This window comes from Sceloporus undulatus, chromosome 9, assembly GCF_019175285.1.
Source record: "Sceloporus undulatus isolate JIND9_A2432 ecotype Alabama chromosome 9, SceUnd_v1.1, whole genome shotgun sequence".
NCBI classification, from domain to species: domain Eukaryota; kingdom Metazoa; phylum Chordata; class Lepidosauria; order Squamata; family Phrynosomatidae; genus Sceloporus; species Sceloporus undulatus.
This window is the reverse complement of record NC_056530.1, coordinates 13845524-13867827: the sequence shown is the minus strand read 5'-3', so window position 1 is coordinate 13867827 and position 22304 is coordinate 13845524. Positions and strand designations below refer to the sequence as shown.

Here is a 22304-nt window from a genome sequence, read left to right as displayed (position 1 = left end):
TCTATGCACCCATATCTCTCTGGTGGTGACTGGAAGGCTAACAGGAGCATTGACCCCCTTGGACTGATCTCAGCTGTACAGATGGCTATTTTGCTGAATTGTTGAATCCTATTGTTGGAAGGGGCCACATGGGCCATAGAGTCCAGCCCCAGGATCACCAGCTAAAGTCTCTCTAGCAGATAGCATTAGCAAGTGAGGTATTCTGCTGACAGTGACAGCAGCAGTTGCTCATACTGTACAACAATGTTGTGCATTGCACTTGTACGTGTGGCTGCACATTATAGTTGTGCATTGTAGTTGCATATTGCATATTGCAAAATGGCTGCCGTCACTGACATGTGTTTCACAGTGCTGCTTTCCTCCATTGGGGTTATGTAGTAAAATAATAATAATAATAATAATAATAATAATAATAATAATAATAATTATTATTATTATTATTTATATCTTGCCTCTCCGGACGGATCGAGGCGGCTTACAAAATGAATAAATACATAGTAAATAATAAGATAAAGTACAGAATAAAATCCATTATCCCTCCCTCCAACACAATAACTCAGCAGGCAGATATTTACTCTAAGGTTAAGAAGATCTTGGGCTGCAGCCAGAGACCAGAACAAAGGACGTTATAGACCTGATTCACATCAGAAGTCCCAACTAGAGTAGACCTATTGAGCCAAGACGTTTACCTACGTGTCGAGTCACTATTCAACAACTGATCCAGGATTTCCATGCTTTCTAGACACACAGGCCTACTACACTGGAGTGCATTAAATGTCTATTTTTCCTCTCAGTAAACAGCAGCAGGTGGTACTTCTGTTTTGCGTTGCTGCCATGTTGCGTTGCTATTAAAAGGACGGCAAAGTGCAAGTGTGCTTCCATTTTGATGGCTCATAAAACTGGAGGCAAGCTGGTTGGCAATAAAACACTGTGTCCTTTATCCCAAATCTTATCCTAGACCCTATGTCCAGCTGAAGGTTGGCGTGACTGATAGGAAGCCATGGGTGTTGTGACCTTCCATTGAAGACCTGGGCGGAGGACCTTTTATGTCTTTTCTTCCCTGATAATAGAAGCGGGAAAGGAAGGCGTGCCCCTGGGATAAATTACTTTACAGTATAAAGTTTACACGCTTGTCGTCCTTTATGTCCTCATTGAAACTTCCTTTCAAAGGACAAGGCGTCTCCTCCCCAGCTGAAAACAATAATGCCACTTTTTTTTGGTAGGAATAAAAAAAGCCTGGGTTGTTAACCTTTGAATAATTAAAGTTCCTGCCTTTAAAAAAAAATACTAAAAAATCCCAAGGCTTTTATTGTTCCCAGCTCTAGTCTCCGCACGCATATTATACACATATCCATTTGACACACAGAGAAAGAGCGTGCTGGACACTCTTGTGTTTTTGCAAAACTTACACCATGGCTCTAGTGAGGTTCAAGGAGCTAGGAGAAGAGGAGTCCAACTCGGAGGACGAGGACCTCGAAAGCGTCAAGGCCTTGACCGCAAAGCTGAAGTTGCAAACGCGGCGCCCTTCCTACCTGGAGTGGAAGGCCCATGTGCAAAGTCCCTCCTGGAAGAATGGCCTCAGGACCCTCCAGGAAAAGCAGGGCGAGGAGACAGTGGTGACCGCCACCAAGGAAGACCACCAAGCCCCAGGGGCAATGGGCAGCATCTGTGGGTTTCCTACCATTGCAGAAGCCTTTGAGTGGCTCAGGACGGAACTGGTGAGTAGCTCCCCGTTTCTTTGGGGGATATGAACATGAGACTCGGCAGGTATTGGGGGGCCATTGCATGGTCCTTCTTGGGGTGATCAAGGATGGAAGGAGATGGCTTTTCAATATGGGAAGTGTTCAGAGGAGGGGGACTGTGATGTTAAAAGGCCTAGAAGCCCATTGATAAGGGACTTAGGTATGTTTTAGCCTGGAGAAGCAAAGACTGAGAGGTGAGATGAGACATCTTTAAATGTCAGGAAGGTTGTCTTTTGGAAGATGCCGCAAGCTTCTTTTCGGCTCTCCAGAGACCAGAACATGCACCTAAATGTTATGAAGAACTTTGTGATGGTAGGAGCTGTTCAGCAATGGACTGCTTTGGAGGGTGGTAGACACCATCTTTGGAGGCAAGTTGAATGTCCATCTCTCAGGGGTAGGTTTCAGAGACATAGGCGTCATAGTCTGTATTATCAATATGCAAAGGGATCTTGTAGCATCTTGGAAACTAACTGTGTGAAAGATGCTGTAGCAGAAGCTTTCATAGACTTGCTTGCATCTGAGGAAGTTAACTGAGGGGCAAAACAGACTGGAATGGGGGCATGGTGTTCAGACAGCGCATGCCCCTAGGATGGAAGCCTCATGGCTGACCGCACATGTGGCGGCTTCACGGCATTTCAGCAGCATGGCGTTTACATGCACCGTGCCGCAGAAACAACAAAAAGCCACCACTGTGGTGGAAAGGGTGTTTTTTTCCTTCTATGAAATTGCAAAATCAACATTTGCTTTTGGGAATATACAGTCAGCCCTCCATTTTTGTGGGGGATTGGCTCAGGACTCACCCACAAAAATAGAAATTTGCACATATTCAAGTCCCATAAGCTGGAATGGGGGCGCATGCCTGCGAGCGGTTGCCACTGTGTGCCCCATTTTAATCCCCTCTGTTTGCTCCTCACGTGTAAGCAAGGGTCTTGGATATGAAGTCTGTGCAAATGGAGGGGCAACTGTATGTGTATGTATGTATGTATGTATGTGTATATGGAATATTTCAAGCCGTGAATATCCATGGATAAAAAAGCTATGGGCATGAAGGGCCAATTGTGCACAAATTAAAAAATGTAATTAGAAGCAGTTAAAAGTGGGACCATTACAACAAGAAACCAACAGATATAAGCAGTATAGAACATTATGAAGTGTGCTTTCGCCCTGAGCCATCAGCCTTCAAAAGCCTGCTGAAACTGAAAGGATAGCAAGGGTCCCTCCAGTCCAGTGTCCCAAAGCAGGAGTCTTATTAGGACCAGGGCCCTGTCTCCCATGTTCCCACCAGATGTAACAGATGTATTCCCAACTGCTAGTCCCAGTTAAAGCAGAACTTATCACATTTTTTGCTGAATAGTAACTCAGCACTTAGGTAAACCCTACTGATCCAGTCGGTGAGTTCAAGCTGGTTCTATCAATTGGGTTGAGGCCAATGCATCTGGGAAAATGCTGCCTTTGGATAGTGAACAATCTTTCTTTCCTTCTTCTGCCCAGCGGGAGATGCAAGCCTTGGACCACCAACTGGCCCGGCAACTGATGTCTCTGCGTGCTCAGATCCACCGGCTGAAGGTGGAGCAGGCCTGCCACCAACACAAGGAGATGCTGGACGACGCCACTTTCGGACTGGAGGGCTGCGAAGAGGACTCCGACCTGCTCTGCAACATCCCTCCCAAGATGGCTTTCCTCTTGTCCACCCCACTCAAGCACATTGGCGTCACACGCATGAACATCAACTCCCGGCGTTTCTCTCTGTGCTGAAGGGGCCATGTCCTCTTCTCTGCTTCCTTTCATGCCTTCACGCTTTAGCAAGGAATGTAGATCCATAACTCTCTGCTTCTCTTGCCACTGTGGTGCATGCTTCTGCAGTGCAACCTGATGCATATTTTTGGCATTAGGTTTGGCAAGCCGACGCCTTTTGTTACTTAGAAGGGGATTTTAGGCAATTGCCCAAGGTAGCACTTTGGAAGATGAGGCACCATTGCTGCCTTTGCAGAGAATGGAAGTAACATGTTAAAAGCAATTGCATTGTGCTAGATAGTGCTATGTGCCTTCAAGTCGTTTCTGTCTTTTGGCAACATCAAGGCAAACCTATCATGGATTTTTCTTAGCCAGATTTCTTCAGAGTGGGTTTCCCTTGGCCTTCCTCTGAGGCTGAGAGAGTGTGACTTGCCCAGTGGGTTTCCATGACTGAGCAAGGATTTCGAACAACGTCTCCAGAGTCGTGTACTCAAACTGCTACACCATGTTGGCTCTATCATTACTCTTTGTAAACTGCATTGTTGCATTTAGATACTATAAAAACAACACTATTAATGTTTGGTTTCTTTTTTGCACAGCTTTTAATATTTATGCCTGGGAAGGGCAATTTCTAGGGCTTGGGGGTCAAAACTGACCCCTTATAAGACATTGGAGGGGTGCGCAACTTGTGTCTCCACCATTGGTATTTTGTAGAGTAGTATATTTTGGGGGTGGCATCCAATACCTTCAATACCCTTTGGACCTCTTTGAATATCTCTTTGGGTTCACCATCCCACTAACATGACAGTTGGACACCATTTATACATTTATTTTCTTATATCCTCTAGCAGTGGATCTGGTCCCTAAGGAGATGGATTCTACAATCTTTGTCAGCATCATGGTAACAGCTGCTCAGTGGCATGGAGAGGGTTACTTTGTGGTCAGCAGACCCCCCAAAAGAGAGGTTCACCTTAACCTGGCAATTCAAGAATACAGAAGCAGCTGGGAAGGGTTGGAGGGTATAAACTTTTTTGCAAGTTTGTACAATTCTCATCAGGAGCATCATTTGGGGTGTGTGGGGAGTTCAGACTGCCCTGAGGGACACCATGGATTTGGGGTTAACAACCACGAACCCTAGTGATGTAGTTGATTCTCAAATGTATTAGGATGGGAGATGAGTCTCACTGGTTCAGTTCTTTGTTTGGTCCTGCCCTATATAACTCTAGGTGTCCATCTTCTTTGCACCTTCTTTTTGTGTGTGTTTGCACCTCAGATCAGGGGATCCTCTGTCCAGATATGGGAATTGTAAGTGTTGGTCCTGGGATGCTCTGGATAAAATTCACTGTTCAGGTGCCCATTTCTACCGCTGCCTTTGAGGAGATGCTGGAACCCATCAGCTAAAAGGCTGTAACGCTTTCATCTGCTGCAGACCACCAATAAAGTTTACTTTATGGAAGGGTTGTGTGCCAGTTTTCAGTACCAAACAAAGCCTTTGAGAGGCTGGAATGACAGCTAGATCCAGCTCAAAAAACCTCCGCTCATGTGGATGACATTTATAACAACTTTTGTTTATCCATCTCATTGTCTTTGCAGTTCAGAATGAAGTGCGTTTGAAATGCATGTTATTGCTCCTTTTACTGGTGTGTGTGTGTGTGTGTGTGTGTGTGTGTGTCCTGAACTGTTTACCAGGGGAAAGCCCATTTACCAAGGGCAGTGTCCTCAAGTGCACAATTCTGTTGTGTATTTTTCTCTGACCCATGCTATTTCAGGAACTGTTTCTGCACAGGGCAACCACTACCAGCTCGTATTTGCAGAGAGAACAAAAATGGCATCATCCAATACAGGTTTGCATCATTGCATGGCACTTTACAGAGTGAGCAAAACAGTATACAACCTGCCAAAGGTGTACAATTCTTGCCTTTGAAGAAACAGCTGTGTTGTTGTTGTGTGTCTTCAAGTCCTTTCCGACTTGTGTCTTGGCCAGATTTGTTCAGAGGGTGTTTGCCTTGGCCTTAATGCGAAGCTGAGAGTGTACGTACGACTCGCCTAGGTCACCCAATGGGTTGTCATGGCCAAGCGGGGATTCGAACCCTGGTTTCCAGAGTCATTGTCCAATGCTCAAACCATTTCACTCCACAGAAACAGCCCTCATGCATTATTCCTTAGTGTGCCAGAAGACATGGAGCAGGCACACTGGCAGATACACAACCATGATGTAGATTTACACTGCACAAAGCGGATGGAAGATTTTGGCTGTGGGGGCCCTGAACACACTTTTAGGTTCATTTCAGCGATTTGTTTTATTTAACTTTATTTTCAAAACATATTCAGCAAAGTTTTTCATGTGTTTATGTGGCCATGTTCTATGCAGCACATGTCTCAATACGAATATGCAATATAAAAATAAAAGGAAATGAAAGTACACATCTCAAGTTGTCATATTATACCCTCTAAGTTAATGGTTCTTATTTCAGTTGGTTCTTTATTTCATGTTAACGCTCTATATAGCCTTATGATTCTCTGTGGCTTTTAAGACTACCTGATATGGAAGAAATGGACAAACTTACTACCTGGTTAAATCATAAAGATGTAGAGAAATCTTTATTGAGGGATGGTCTCCAGTAACGAATGATTGTATAAAAAGAGGGCAACGTAAGAAAGGAGCAGGGATACTTAAGAACAAGACGGTGAATTCACAAAACAAAAAGTACCAGGGCAATAGTAACAATATGCATGAGAATATCTATTAAATGGCTATAGAGCATTGCAGAGATTTCTTGGGGCCCATGAAAAGCAGGCCACGGCAGACAGGCTAAAACCATCCAGAGCAAAGTCATGCAGTCCATGTGGGTCCAACGACGACGCAATCTGGACACACAAAACAACCTAACGGCAAGGTTGGGTTCAAAGTTGGCAGGAAACCTTTGGGTTGCCTGCATATTGCTTTGGAACTTTTTGTGGTCAAGCCAGTGCTGAGAACATGTTTTTTCTTGCGCTGCTTGTTGTGCGAAGAAGACCTCAGAAGGCAGGAAATTGTCAGCGAAGGTGGCAAGAATGAGAAAGAGCGAAAAAGAAAGAGAGGAGTGAGAGGGTGTTTGGAGTCTCCTGGCGTGGACGATGGTGTCTCCACTCCAGACGAAGCAGGATTAACTATACAATGAGATGAGGACCCAAGGAGACCTGGATTTTCATCCATCTCACTAAGAGGTAAGTGATGGGGGATAAATTTGGGCTGAATCCACACTGGAGAAATAACCTGGCACAGCTCCACTCTGGACCCCACAACATACTCCAACTCCCAGAATTCCATAGCCTTGAGCCAGGATGCTGAAAAGCGGTGTCAAACTGGGTTATTTCGCCAGTGTGGATGCACCCATGGTGAGATGTGGAGCATGAAGTGGACCTTCTTTCTCCTTCAGCTATGGGTTGCTTTCTTCCCTATGACTTTAATACAGTTGTTCCTCTGTATCCACAGATTTTGCATCCACTGATTCCACCATCCATGGTTTGAATATATATATATATATATATCCAAAAAGCAAATTTTGATTTTGCCATTATATACAAAACAAGGGGCACCATTTTGCTTTTGTCGTTGTTGTTGTTGTGTGCCTTCAAGTCATTTCCTATTCATGTTCATGCAATGGATTTTACACAGTACATTATTCCATATGTATATCTTCTACATATTATTAAATTTTTAATAATGAAATCAAGTCATTTTCGACTTATGGCGACCCTAAGTTGAACGTATTTCACCTATTTCACTGTGTTTGCTTGGAAGGTTCCTTCAGAGGGGGTTTGCCATTGCCATCCTCTGAGGCTGAGAGAGTGTGACTTGCTAAGGTCACTCAGTGCGCTTACATGGTTGAGTGAGGATTCGAAGCAAGCCAAATTCAAAGTAGTTCACTCTCATAAGATGGTGGAAAGGAGAGGAAAGGAAAGGAGCCGAATCTTGCCCTTCCCAGTTGGCTCAGGCAAAAGCAAACTGCAGCAGGACTTCTAGATTTTGTATTCTTCTTCATTAATAATTTTTGCCATCTTGACCACATTCTGATGTTGCTTGGCCACAAGTGTCCCTGTTTTGAACCGTGAAATGTTGGAGGGGTGTGTGTTTATGGTGTCAGCCGTAGTGAGTTTGTGGCTGGAGTAAGGTCAAGATTGAGGGTTTCCTCTTGGTCACTGCATTACCTTCCACTAGCCCTCAGATTTTGTGTGTGTGTGTATGTTGTGTGCCTTCATTTTCGAATTACAGTGACCCTAAGGCAAACCTATCATGGGGTTTTCTTGGCAGGATTTGTTCAGAGGAGGCTTGCCATTGACTTCCCCTGAGGCTGAGAGAGTGTGACTTGCCCAAAGCCAAACAGTGGGTTTCATGGCTGTGCAGGGATTCGAACCCTGGTCTCCAGTCCTAGTCCAACACTCAAACCACTACATCACGCTGTCTCTCTTTAGCTGGATAAAATGTGATCAGTTTTACCTCTTCTGTAATGCAATGCATCTCTGCAAATGGTTTCTGAAACAACACATAATGGACGCTCCATTTTGGATTCCCTCGCAGATGACTTCCTCTTTATGCATCTAACAAGACTCTGGTCGTAAAGGCAATGAACTTATCCCTTTCCTTTCCTTGGGAATTATTTCCAAATCAAAGTATTCAGGATCATCATGGTATATATAGTTGCAGGTTTGTTCGTAAGTTTGTTTTGAGATTTGGAAATTGCGTGTCTGTGTCAGAGAGAAAGAGGTTGAGAACATGAACAAGGGTGCGCAGCGCACGGCCTTCTCCCATTGCTGTTGGTGGTGGCCTTTCGAAGTCACACTTGCAACATGTGGTTGTGCATTTTGGTTTGTCCCGTAAAGGTATCATTGTTTGGATGTTATAGGATTTGCTATATGTCCGACACGGCTAGATACTGTTGACGATGTTCAAGTTCTCCGTCGTTAAGTGGTACAGTAATTCCAAAAAGCGTAACTTTAAGAATGTGGGGATTAAAAAGACCACACAAAGCAAAGCTTTGCTAGCATTTGTTCCAATAAAAACTCCTCACATTATAGCAGGCCCAGTTTTGGAAGCTGCAAGGATATGGACAGTTTGCTTTTTTGTAAACCTTCCAACTTTTCATAGGTAGTTGAAAACCGGGACACATGTGGCCAAACAACAACAGGATTGAGGTGGGTTACACAACATAAAATACACACAAATACATAATTAAAATACAAAATAAAATCACACAAACCCTTAGACAACCTCCTTATCAAATCGGGACAGTTGTATCTTTCATGAAAATGAAAAATAGTAGAAGGGCATAAAAGCATTTCCCTGCACTTATTTGTTCTTTTGGATCAATCCTTTCCAAAAGGAACCATGGGTTGATGGAATATGACTTCTTTCCTCATTAATTTGATTTACATAAGGAATAAACAAATTTATTTTCTTAGTGGCCAGGCAAGTTATTGCCAGCAACTGGAAGAATCCGATAGCACTCAGTTTAGACTTTCAATATAAAAACATTTGGAACTTAGCAATCTCAGAAAGACTAACATAGCAAATAAAATAAGCAAAAGGACGGAATACTTTGGAGGTACAGTAACATGGCTCCCATTTATGTATGCGCGTATCCTGAAGGTAATTTTGCTCATGACACCACTCATGTCGGCTTTTTGTCCTTCGCTCTCGCCATGCCTTTTGGAAACGTTTGAGTGTTTTCTCCTTTTTGATTTTTCATTCAATTCTTCTGTCTTGCCTGAAGGCCACCATTTTGGTTGAGCTGGACCTCTGTTCCTCCGGCTTCTTAGCTGACCTCTGCAGAGATTATGGGTTGCTGTTGCAGTTTGGACTATGAGTGGGATGAGGATATTGAAATCTGCGAGACGTGTCACTACCCCATTGACCTCGCTGCTAAGAACCAGGTAAGAAACCCCACTATGCATCACAACTCCCTCCAATCTAGATCTCACAACGGCTGGCATCCTGTATTACGAGTGCAGAGAGTGAGAGATGCAAAGCCTCCAATGTTTGTGATACTGAAAATATGCCCACCTAGAACTCTTCTATTTGCTGTGTTTGCATTCCCTCCCTCAGTCTCTTTGCCCTTCTCTTTGGGTCCTTAAAGTCTTATTTCTAAAGGCTCAACTGAGGTTTTAAGTTGCTGTAATAATGCTAGAAATGTGAGGATTGGATGAAGTGTGTCATGGGGTTTGTGTGTGTGTGTGTGTGTGTGTGTGTGTGTTTGTTTGTGTAGAAGTCTTATTTGGGGAGCAATGCCTTCATGCTACATGCATGGATAATAATAATCATAATCATAATACAGCCTTCCATATCCACAGATTCTTTTTCCACAGATTCAAGCATCCACGGTTTGACAAAGAGATAGATAGATAGATAGATAGATAGATAGATAGATAGATAGATAGATATAGAGATATATGTTCCAAAAAGCAAACCTTGATTTTGCCATGATATGTAAGGGTCACCTTTTTACTACCATTCTGTTTAATGGGACGTGAACATCCATGGATTTTGCTATCCAAGGGGGGTCCTGAAACCAAATCCCAGTGGATATCAAGGGCTCACAACAACAATAATAACAATAATAACAATAATGATAATAGAAACTTTCTTATCTGCCTCTCCCCAAGTCTTGAGGTGGGGTCCAACATAGATTACAACTCACAAAGCCCTTGAGTTAAAAATGCTTCAACCTAGGATGCGCTAAAACCATCCAGCATAGATGTCAGAGGAAGGGTCAGCAGCCCAGGACTCTCCCAGCCCTAGAGGTCCCAGGACCAAAACCTGAGACCAGGGGACAACCCCCTTCTGATGTCACAGGGGAACCTCCTGATGACATCATCAAGCATGATGCATGAAGCATCAATCACACTTGCCTAAAGTTTGCCATTCAAATCAGAAGCATTAAGTGATGATGTAAATGCGCACACTTTCCAAAAAGACACACTTTCCTGCATCTCAAGGATCAGAGAAAAAGAGCCAGACCATGATACCTGATAATCCCAGCATGTGGTCAAGGCTTCTGGGAAACCTGAGCATGACTTTGGTACCAAGGCACCTTTGACATTGATCTTTGTTTCTCCTGCAGAGGCTGGCTTTAAATGGCTCCGAGTTGTACAACCCGCTCTTATCTCCGGATTCGGCGCCTCCTCCCAGTTCACCTCTTCAAGGTAAACACTTTTATCATCCCTTCTTCCTTTGCCTTTGCAGCTTTCACTTTGCTGGGTTTCTTGGGATTGCAGAAATGGTTGCAAGGAGCAAGCAAACTGAAGTCAGAAGGCAAAGCAAAGGGCCATCCCCAATGGATTGGAAGCCAGCTGATGCCCATAAATTTGTGTGTTCCTTATAATGGCAGAGCTATACTTCTATGCCTGTGCCTGAGCTGCAGAAATAATCCAGTTTGACACCCCTTTAACTGCTATGGCTCCATGCTATGGAATCCTGGGATGCGTAGTTTGGTGGAGAAGGTCTTAGGGAGCATTTTGAGTGTTGGGCTATGTCTCTGTAGACCAGGGTTCAAATCCCTGCACAGCCATGGAAACCTATTGGGTGGACTTAAGCAAGTCACATACTCTCAGCCTTAGAGGAGAACAAAACCAAACCCCCTCCGAACAGGTCTTAACAAGAAAACCCCATGACAAGTTCACCTTAGGGTTGCCATAAGTCAGAAATGACTTGAGGGCAGACAACAACTGTGCATTTTAGTAAGGAAGATGATTTGAAGATTGTATCTCTCCCACAGTCCTGAAACTTCTTTTGTCTTCCAGAAACATGCTGATGTTCTTTTCTTTTTTAAATAGATAAACTGGTGGTCGCATTGTATGATTATGACTCGACCCATGAAGGAGACTTGGTGCTCCGGACGGGCGAACAGCTCCGGGTTTTGGAAGAGTAAGTTTGCTTCCGCAATGGAAGTGCTACCTTCATGTGTCGACATAGAGTTAGCCGCTTTGATTGTTCGGAGGAGCGGGATATAAATTATCATTATTATTATTATTATTATTATTATTATTATTATTTCATGGAGACAAATTGGTTAAATCCCGTTCAGAAATGGGATTTTAAAACCTGCTTTTGTGGGTAGTTTGGCATCACTGAGAAATAGTGCGACATTAATCGGTCTCATGAGATAAACTTCTGGGAGACAAACCTTTCCAAGCCTTATGTATGGGACATCTCTTATCATAAAGACCACCTGGCAACCCTAATTCAGATTCAAATATCCCAACGATTGTCCATAACTTCTATAAGCCACGTGTTTAAATGCTGAGGCCTTCTTTCTATTTGATAACAGAAGGTGAGCATTTGTCTTTCCAGTGGTGCAAAACCAGTCTTTTTGCATGCATACCCAAATGGCTCAGGGAATCAATTTTGGCGGGGGATCAGACATTTCCCCATTTCTTTGGCCACTTTGTGGGATGGGAATTAAAGATATTTCTTCCTTCCTCAATAGGTCTGGGGAATGGTGGAAAGCGCAGTCGCTCACAACGGGGAAAGTGGGCTACATCCCATGCAACTTCGTCGCGAAGATGAACAGTCTGGAACAAGAGCCGTGAGTATAAAGGGCAGCAAATCTTTTTTTTAATGGTATCGATGAATAATATTAGGGTGACAGTGCTTCGCGTTGGATGTTGCACGGACTTTATTTAACTATATTACGAACATTGTAAAACTGTAGCTTGCAATTTTACTAGAATGCTATCCTAAAGGCACCAGATCATGTTTAATGTTGGACGCTAAGCATGGTCAGCCCTAGTTAGTACTCAGATGGGAGATCACCACCACCAACAACAACAAAAAACCACAGGTGCTATAGGCTATATTTTGGAGAAAGGACCTGGCAAAAACCACCTCTGAATATTCCTTGCCCAAGGAAATTCACTTGTTTGTGTCTGATCTGCAAACATGTATCTCAGAAGATGTGGCCTTTATTGCTTTAAATAAAAACAAAATGCACCGTTGAAAACATTGCAAGATTTCGATCAGTAGGATTAACCTTCTTTGCTTTGTTTGGTTTTAAACTGAATAATTTGTTCCTGTTGCCACCCCCACCGACAGTAAAAACCCAATTCTTGTGTTGTTTCTTGCAGGTGGTTTTTCAAAGCTCTCAGCAGGAAGGATGCCGAGCGACAGCTCTTGACCGCGGGCAACACACACGGCGCCTTCCTCATCCGGGAAAGCGAATCCACCAAAGGTAACCAAACATCACCAAGGGGGAGGAGCGGTACTGCTGTATGTATTGATATATAACATCTGTGGGTACATCTACAAATGTAGAAATAATGCAGTTTGACACCACTTTTAGCTGCCATGGCTTCATCCTACACAATCCTGGGATTTGTAGTTTTGTGAGGCACCAGCACTCTTTGGCAGAGAAGGCTAAAGACCTTGCAAAACTACAAATCCCTGGATTCTACAGCACTTAAAGTGGGGTCAAACTACATTATTTCTACATCGTAGATACATCCTAAGCTGAGAGTATGTGACTTGCCCAAAGTCACCCAGTAAAGTCCATGGCCAAACTGGGAATCCAACCCTGGTCTCCAAAATCGTACTCCGACACTCAAACCACTTTGCCACGCTGGCTCTCTTTAAGATACTTACAGGCATAAATACAGATAAAGATACAGATATTTCTCTTTCTCCTTTTATTCTTTATTCTTATATTATTAATAATGTTAATACCATTAATTCCTCATAAGGTTGGGCTTCCAGACCTTTGATTGTGAGCATGGGTTAAATCAATCGTTCTGAACCTACTCATTCTTAGCATCCAAAGGTTTCTAGCGAGAAAGAGAGGGAAGACGCAAGTAAAAGCCACATTGTGAAGTTGAAGGTGTTCATGGCTGGCATCCATAGTTGTTTGTGGTTTTTTTGGGCCATGTGGCCATGTTCTAGAAGAGTTTATTCCTGATGTTTGCCAGCATCTGTGGCTGGCATCTTCGGAGAAAAGCCACATTAATGGTTTTCTCCTGGGTCTCCTCAGGTTCCTTCAGCCTCTCCGTACGAGACTTTGACCAGAACCAAGGGGAAGTTGTGAAGCACTACAAGATCCGCAACATGGACAACGGCGGCTTCTACATCTCCCCCCGCATCACCTTCGACAGCTTGCACAACCTGGTGGAGCATTATATGCGTAAGGCTGGAAAAGGCCATCTGAGGCCAAGCGTCCCTCTTTGTCCTTCTTTGCAGGTTGGGCCCAGGAGGGATTTGTGCCCACTTCTTCCATCCAACTGAATGGTCTTGGAAGCCACTGGTCATCTGTATTCAATTAATTCAATTTGTATTCAGTTACTGGACCTTATCACACTAGAGGAATACTGCTGAGAAACGGGATCTAAAGTAAATTTAAAGGAGAAAAGACCGCAAATGCGGGAAGTTTATCACACAACGTTTCTTCAGAAGTGAGATAAAGTGAACGTAAAAGGGACAAAAACAGCAGCTTTTTACTTTTGGAACTTCCCAATTCAAACACAATTAACCGATACCCTAATTATGGCGTTTATCACACTGGGGCTAAATTCGGCATTAAAGAGAGATTAAAGCACATTTAAAGCACCCCGCAAATAAAGCGAAAAGGGCGAGTAATTGCGCAAATGATTATCACATGCAGTTGCACAAATAAAATGATATTGGGAATTCATTGTCACTGAAAGTAAAAAGATGAGCGTTAATGCTTCTTTGTGGCCACGTTAATGGCGGGTTTTGTGTGATGGGTGAAATCGTTTCGCGATAATTGGTTTTCAAGATACCTTGTCAACTTATCCATTTCCATTACATCGAGTGCTCTTCTGCATTAATAACTTTTGCCCTTTTTATAAACTGGTAGGTGCACCCTTTTGAGCACAATCCGATGTTGCCTGGCTGGCGGTGACACAGTCCCTGGTTTCCAGCCATGAAATGTTGAAGGTTGTGTGTAGTCCCATTTCCTGCCCCTACTATGAGCTGCGTCTGTTTCTCCCACCTTCATGCCGCCTTTTCCATAGGTAACACGGATGGCCTTTGCACCCGGCTTGGCAAGCCCTGCCAGACCCAGAAGCCACAGAAGCCCTGGTGGCAGGACGAATGGGAAGTGCCACGCGAAAACCTCAAGCTGGAGGAGAAACTGGGAGCAGGCCAGTTTGGAGAAGTCTGGAAGGGTGAGTGGGTCGCACCGGCAGGGACCTTGCCATGCTCCTCTGTGGATCTGACCCAATTTGAGAGCCAGCAAAAGTCAAGTATGCTTCTCGCCCTTAGAGCAGGGCAGGCAACTGGGGCAAGAGGAACATTGAAAAGATCAGGAGTGTGTTTTTCTGCACAGAAAAATCATCCAGAACACTGAATCCTGGAAGAAAACTCTGTAAAAAGTTGGACTGCTTGATTATTTTTTCAATGAGGGTTTCCCTACTAGAAAATATCAGTCTTATAGGAGAGACAGAATAGAAATAAATAAATAAATACATACATAAATAAATAATATCATTTTCTTCTCTACTGAAGTTCCTGGAAACAGGGCTCGGTCTGAATTCTTTGCTCCCTTCCTTGGCAGGTATGTATAATGGACACACCAAGGTGGCTATCAAGAGTCTAAAGCAAGGCACCATGTCTCCCGAAGCCTTCCTCGCCGAAGCCAACCTGATGAAGAAACTGCGGCACCCGCGGCTGGTGCGGCTATATGCTGTGGTGACCCAGAGGCCCATGTACATCATCACCGAATTCATGGAAAAAGGTGATGAGGCAAAACAACATGCCTTATACTACTTATATTCTACTTATACATGAGGTTGACTTATAGCCAAATATATATGGTATGTACCATGGACTTATAGCTGAGAATATATGGTATGTCATGGACTTATAGCCAAGTATATATGATATGTAGCATGGTTACATACCATATATATATGGTATGTACCATGGACTTATAGCCGAGCATATATGGTATGTACATGGACTTATAGCCAAGTATATATGATATGTACCATGGTTACATCCCATATATATATGGTATGTACCATGGACGTATAGCCGAGCATATATGGTATGTACATGCAATCAAGGCAGCTTACACGACTTATAGCTGAGTATATATGGTTTGTACCATGGACTTATAGCCAAGTATATATGGTATGTATCATGGACTTATAGCTGAGCATATATGGTATGTACTATGGTTATAGCTGAGCATATATGGTATGTACCATGGTTACATACCATATATATGGTATGGACCATGGACTTATAGTTCAGCATATATGGTATGTACATGGACTTATAGCCAAGTATATATGATATGTACCATGGTTACATACTATATATATGGTATGTACCATGGACTTATAGCTGAGTATTAATAATAATAATAATAATAATAATAATAATTATTATTATTATTATTATTACAGTATTATATATGGTGTGTACCATGGTGTACCATGGTTCATGCTTGGTGAAGAAAGTGGACCCGATGCCTGTACATCTTTCCCTTACTTGGCTGCAGAGATTATAATCTTCCATCCTGCACCCGTCTCTTCATTTGCTGCAATGATTCCTCGTCCCTTGAGAAAGCAGAGTTATTTTCTAAGTCCCTCTGTATCCTCCTTTGCTCTGCAAAACAAAGGTCCAGAGTTTGGCACAGGGCAATGGAGAAAGGAGAAGGAAATGGAAAGTTGTTGCTAGCGACACAACACTACAATGCGAACAGGCTTCCAGGATCCAGAAATAGACCGGTCACCCCCTTCGAGGAGTGGTTTCCTGCTTTGCAAAGATTGTGGGCTTTTGTGATACTAGTCTCAGCTCATGTGTAATTCTTGGCCAGAAGTACAGCCGGCCCTCCATATCCATGGATATATATATAATCCACAGATTCAAGCATCTAAAGCTTGAAAATATTTTTAAAAGATCTAAATTCCCAAAAAAGCAAACCTTGATTTTTGACATTTTATATAATTTCGTGGGGTGCTGTATTGCTTTGGAGCATTTTAAACTGTTTTACCTTTATGTTTTATTCTTTTTAACAAGCAGTCTCTTTTCGTACCGTAACAATTTAATCCTATTCTAATGTGCCACTTTTCTATGGTGGTTTTTTAAATTAAATTGTACTGTTCTTTTAATATTGTGAGTCGCTGTTGTTTCCAGTTCTGAGAAAAGAGTGATACAAATAATAATAATAATAATAATAATAATAATAATAATAATAGAGACCATTTTATGATGCCATTGTATTTAATGGGACTTGAGTATCTGTGGATTTTGGTATCCACCTGTGTTGGGAGAAAGGCAAGATATAAGAAAATAATAATAACAATAACAATAACAACAACAACAATCCATGAGGGTCCAGGTACCAAACCTCAGCGGATACCAAGAAGCCACTGTACTTAACCTCTGCTTTAGAAAAGGCACTCAGCACTGTCTCTCACCGCAGACATCCCCATGTTTACTTCATGTATTTTTGATACATGTGGTTTTGTTCCCTCTCCACAGGCAACTTGGTGGACTTTCTGAAAGGCCCCGAAGGCAGCAAACTGACCATCTATAAACTGCTGGACATGTCAGCTCAGGTATAGACAAGAGGACAAGGAAGGATAGGGGACTGAGTGGGGATAAAACTTGACAGGAGGGTCATTTACTGGGGAAAAGGTTCTCCTGGGAGACCCAGATGGACCACATTTCTCAAGAGTGAGGAGTTTATCAGACAAGGGAAATTGGGAGTATAATCCAATGGCAATCCGAACGCAATCATGGGGTTTAACGTTATTGCATGATAGACTACCACACACAATTTTGGGCAATGGGAAGTCAGTCCAAACGCAATCATGGGGTTTCATGTTATTGCGTGATAGAGTACCACACACAATTTCAGGCAATGGCAAGCTATTTTTGGGCAATGGGAAGTCAGTTTGAACGCAATTCGAATTCACGTAAATTCGCTGAACTAGCGAATTCACATTAATGAGTTCTGGCCCCACTTTCTTTTATTCGAAATGAAGAGAAATTCCTCCCGTGTGATAAACTCCTGACATCTCTGCAATGGCAAAATCAGAAACACATCCGCTTTACCAGTTTAGCTAGCATTCCTTCTTTGCTTTACCTCTGCTTATGTTTTGGTTCAAGGAAATTAGGCACAGCCCTTCCCAATGCACATCTATCCAAATGTCTTTGACTACAGTGTCCATCAGCCACAGCCAGAGCAGACAGCAATCAGGGATGATGGGGATTGTGGTCACAACATGCCGATAAAACACAAACATGTTAAATAATTCCTGTCTCATATCAATGTTTGTGTATGTGCGTGTGCAAGGTATATCATATCAATGTGTGTCTGTGTGCGCACGCGCACATGCAGTATGTGTGTGTGTGTGTATATGAGATTATGAATGCTATACATATATATATATATATATAGAGAGAGAGAGAGAGAGAGTTGAAGTCTCTCTCTCTCTCTCTCTCTATATATATATATATGTATATTTGAAGGCTACACACACAAACACACACATGGCCTTCAACTGTGTGGTGATTCAGAACTTGAAGAACGGTGAAGATTTTGGACTGCGGTTTCCAAAAATCCTTGACCCAGCATGACCAATGGCCATGTAGATTGGGAGACTTTGGCAACATTAGTCCAAAATAATAATAATAATAATAATAATAATAATAATAATAATAATGACAGTTTTCCAAGTAAGCAGTAAAGAATCATATCTCACAAAGCCACCTCTTGTTCCCCAAAGATAGCAGAAGGGATGGCCTTCCTTGAGAAGAAGAATTACATCCATCGTGACCTGAGGGCTGCCAACATCCTGGTTTCGGAGGCGCTCTGCTGCAAGATTGCCGATTTTGGCTTGGCTCGGCTTATCGAGGATGATGAATACACGGCTCAGGAAGGTGAGTCTTCTTCCCATATTGGTTAGGGTTAGGAGAAATCAGAAGAATGCAAACCAATCCCAATGCAAACCAATACAATTGGAGATGTTAGTCAGATGCATTCATGTTGTTTCATTCCTTAGTAAAGACGGTATGCTGGGGAGGATATTTTTTGCAGGTAGGCTCCACAACAGAAGACCTGGATGCTCTGAGCTTGCACTCTGTTCATGCACAAAAGCATTTAGATATTCAAGGCCTGGGTCGCCTAGGCGTTTTGAAACCTTCTTCCAACAATACAATGGGGTGAAAGTTTGGAAGGATATGTAAAAACCATTCCCACTCCTCTTGGGACATTTAATAGGTTCAGAAATTGACGGTAATCTGGTGGAGGCAGAGCTCCTTCTTGTGGCCAATGGAGTTGGAACAGGAGATCAGCCCTGGAGGAGGATCAGAAAGTCCATCTGGTCTGGAGATCCGTTCACATAAATGGATGGTAGTGGACACAGTGGTAATCCAGAGCATTTCTGCAATGCTTTGTACCTGTAAACTTTGGACAGGAACCAAGGATAACATCTTATCTTTCTTGTATATTTCAGGCGCCAAGTTCCCCATCAAGTGGACAGCTCCGGAGGCCATTAATTACGGGACGTTCACCATCAAATCCGACGTCTGGTCCTTTGGTGTCCTGCTGACTGAAATCATCACCTACGGACGGATTCCTTATCCAGGTCAGAATGTATCATTCTCCTCTTGCTAAAAGTACCTTGTGGTCCATGCCTCCAAAGCAAATGGGATCCTCTAATGCTCAGCTTTGCAATTTCATGCTTGTTTTAACCCAGCAATTTAAAACACTGAAACCATCGCCAGACAACCATAGCTCTCCATCAACTTCCCAATGCAAACTGATCCCGCCATTAATTTCAATGTTGCAGGAGCGCAATTGTTGCTGTTGCCAAACTTATTTGCTGAAACGAAACCCAAAATTTAATTCACAAGCCCTGAAGCTCTATAAAACATGTCCCATTAGATATTGTCATGTTCCTCCAAGTCAACCGCAATCTATGGTGACCCTCTCTTAGGGTTTTCCTAGCAGGATTTATTTACAACAGGTTTGTAAACTGCCTTCTATTAGGCTGAGAGAGTGTGACTTGCCCAAGGCAGGTTTCCATGGCTGAGTAAGATTTTGAATCCTAAAGCTGTAGCCCAATGCTCTGACCACTATACAATACTGCCTAGAAATATAGGTTGGGTCTTCCTTATCCAAAATTGGATTTAGTTTGGTGTTTGGAATACCTGTATTTGCTTATATGTATATAATGAGATGGAGTTGGGACCCTAACAAAGCAAAATTAATTTCTGTTTCATATACACCTTTAAATAATGTTGTGCACGACACAAAGTTTGTGCACATTGAACCATCAGAAAGCAAAAGTGTCACTATCTTTGCTGCTCATAAAAATGGTTTGGGGTTTTGGCTCACAAGTCTTTCCACATTCCTGAATGGGTTCTAGATTTTAGGAGACATTATTAGGGCTCAGAAGTATTTACACATCCTTGTTCAGGTTCTAGGTTTTGGGAGACATATATTATTTTGGATTTCGGACTTCCAGCTAAGGGAGACTCGACCTGTAATTCTTTACATTTATCCCTGTCGAAATGTATTTTGTCAGTTTTGGCCCTGCTCTCCAACCTTTATTTTCCCATCCAGCGTTCCTAAGCCTTTTTCTAACCGTGGTTTGTTTGTTTTTTGGTGGTTCTAGGGATGAGCAACCCAGAAGTCATCCAAAACCTGGAACGCGGCTATCGAATGCCGGCCCCAGAAAACTGTCCTCCGGAGCTCTACAAACTGATGCTGCTGTGTTGGAAGGACAGCCCTGAGCAGCGGCCGACCTTTGAGTTCCTGAAAGGGGTCTTGGAGGACTTTTTCACCGCCACCGAAGGACAATACGAGCAGCAGGTCTGAGGAGGAAGACCCTCGGACAAGGACTGCATGCAAACTAGAAGGAGGAATCTCCAAGCATTTTGGTCCCTCCTGAGACATATGCAGACAAGGATCTCCCAAAAAAGATGCAGGATGGAGTTGATACATCTGGAACTTGTGGGAGACATGGTCATTCTGTGACTGGAAGCCTGTTCTCTTAATCCCAGATACCTATGGGAAGACATTATTTAGGAGATAATATTATGGCTTAGATGTCTTTACACATTCCTGAATAGGTTCTAGGAGTTAGGAGACATTTGAAGACAAGGATCACCAAAAAAGATGCAGGAAGGAGTTGATACATCTGGAACTTGTGGGAGACGTGGTCATTCTGTGACTGGAAGCCTGTACTCTTAATCCCATATACGTATCTATGGGTAGACATTATTTAGGAGATGCTATTATGGCTTAGATGTCTTTACACATTCCCGAATGGGTTCTAGGGTTTAGGAGACAATGTAATGGCCATATGTCTTTATACATTTCTGAACAAGTTCTAGAGTTTGGGAGACATGATTGTGGCTCAGATGTCTTTACATATTCCTGAATGGGTTCTAGGTGTTATGAGACATTTGCAGACAAGGATCGCCCAAAAAAGATGCAGGAATGAGTTTATACATCTGGAACTTGTGGGAGACACGGTCATTCTGAGACTGGAAGCCTGTTCTCTTGATCCCAGATATCTATGGGAAGACATTATTTAGGAGATAATATTATGGCTTAGATGTCTTTACACATTCATGAATGGGTTCTAGGCTTTAGGAGACATTGTTATGTGTCAGGAGTCTTTACACATTCCTGAACGGGTTCTAGGCTTTAGGAAACAATATAATGGCCATACTTATGTCTTAATACATTTCTGATCAAGTTCTAGGTTTCGGGAGACATAATGATGTCTCCCACAAGTTCCAGATGTATCAACTCCATCCTGCGATCCTTGTCTGCAAATGTCTCATAACACCTAGAGACATTTGAAGACAAGGATCACCAAAAAAGATGCAGGAAGGAGTTGATATATCTGGAACTTGTGGTTTTAGGAGACATTATTATGGCTCAGAAGTCTTTACACGTTCTTCAGTTGCCTCTCTCTGGGAATGTAGGACATGTCCTGGAAAAGGAGGGCGTCTGCAATCCTGAGAGACTAGGATTCGAATACAAGATCTGTCATTTTTGTTTAAAATTGGGTTGTTATGGGCAAAGACACACTCTCACAGCCTTAAGTCGAAGGTTGTGGTAAACCTTTCGCAAGCTGAACAACTGTAAGAACAGCAACTCATCCTTAGAAAAGGTTTTATTTTTAATGAGCAAATTAACTGGAAAATGTTACACGTTAAATTAAAATTACAAATTACATGTTAAAAGGCCTGAGGAAATAGATACTGTATATGTTTCCAAAATGTATATGTGTATATATATATATATATATATATATTTCCAAATATATATATGCTTCCAAAATTTCCAATATATATACATAGACACAAATGTGTGTGTATGTGTGTATATATATATATCTCCAATCTTTCATCCACCTTTCACAGAGTCAAATTCTCACTACACAAGTCATTATATTCACTCACATATATAGATATATATATAACACACACACACACACACACACACACACACACAATTACACCCTGTGCGCAAATATAGCTTGAAAATCTTGCTGGAGATACCAAAAACCCATTAATAATATGATATGGTATCTCTAATATATATATATAATATTATATATATGAAGTTTTGGAATATATTATCATATAATATATATATATATATATATATATATATATGTAAATGAGTGGCTGGAGAAATTAGATAGCTAGATCGCTAGATAGAAATAGAACATTTTTGGAATCTATATACATAGATATATACAGTAATGGATGGAGATATAGATAGATTGGAGATAGATAGATAGATAGATAGATAAAATATATACATTTTTGGAAATATAATATATGGATGGAGAATAGATAGATTG

At 42.3% G+C, this 22304-nt stretch overlaps 2 protein-coding genes across 3 annotated transcripts; both read left to right on the top strand.

Annotated features, from left to right (window-relative positions):
* Positions 1 to 1012: 1012 nt before the first annotated feature.
* On the top strand, positions 1013 to 4052 carry FAM167B (family with sequence similarity 167 member B). The gene is made up of 2 exons (XM_042440125.1): positions 1013 to 1718; positions 3234 to 4052. Exons 1-2 carry the CDS (start codon positions 1413 to 1415, stop codon positions 3495 to 3497), a joined length of 570 nt encoding a protein of 189 aa, XP_042296059.1. The 5' UTR covers positions 1013 to 1412; the 3' UTR covers positions 3498 to 4052.
* A 2493-nt stretch (positions 4053 to 6545) lies between these two features.
* Positions 6546 to 21678, top strand: LCK (LCK proto-oncogene, Src family tyrosine kinase). Of its 2 annotated transcripts, XM_042440980.1 has the most exons (14): positions 6582 to 6683; positions 8038 to 8163; positions 9230 to 9389; positions 10577 to 10658; positions 11289 to 11379; positions 11942 to 12040; positions 12579 to 12682; positions 13475 to 13624; positions 14475 to 14627; positions 15017 to 15196; positions 16954 to 17030; positions 18204 to 18357; positions 18933 to 19064; positions 20097 to 21678. In XM_042440980.1, exons 3-14 carry the CDS (start codon positions 9294 to 9296, stop codon positions 20297 to 20299), a joined length of 1521 nt encoding a protein of 506 aa, XP_042296914.1. In that variant the 5' UTR covers positions 6582 to 6683; positions 8038 to 8163; positions 9230 to 9293; the 3' UTR covers positions 20300 to 21678. The 2 variants fall into 2 exon arrangements, with proteins under 2 accessions (XP_042296915.1, XP_042296914.1); XM_042440981.1 differs by lacking the exon at positions 8038 to 8163 and having other exon boundaries at positions 6546 to 6683.
* Positions 21679 to 22304: the final 626 nt, after the last annotated feature.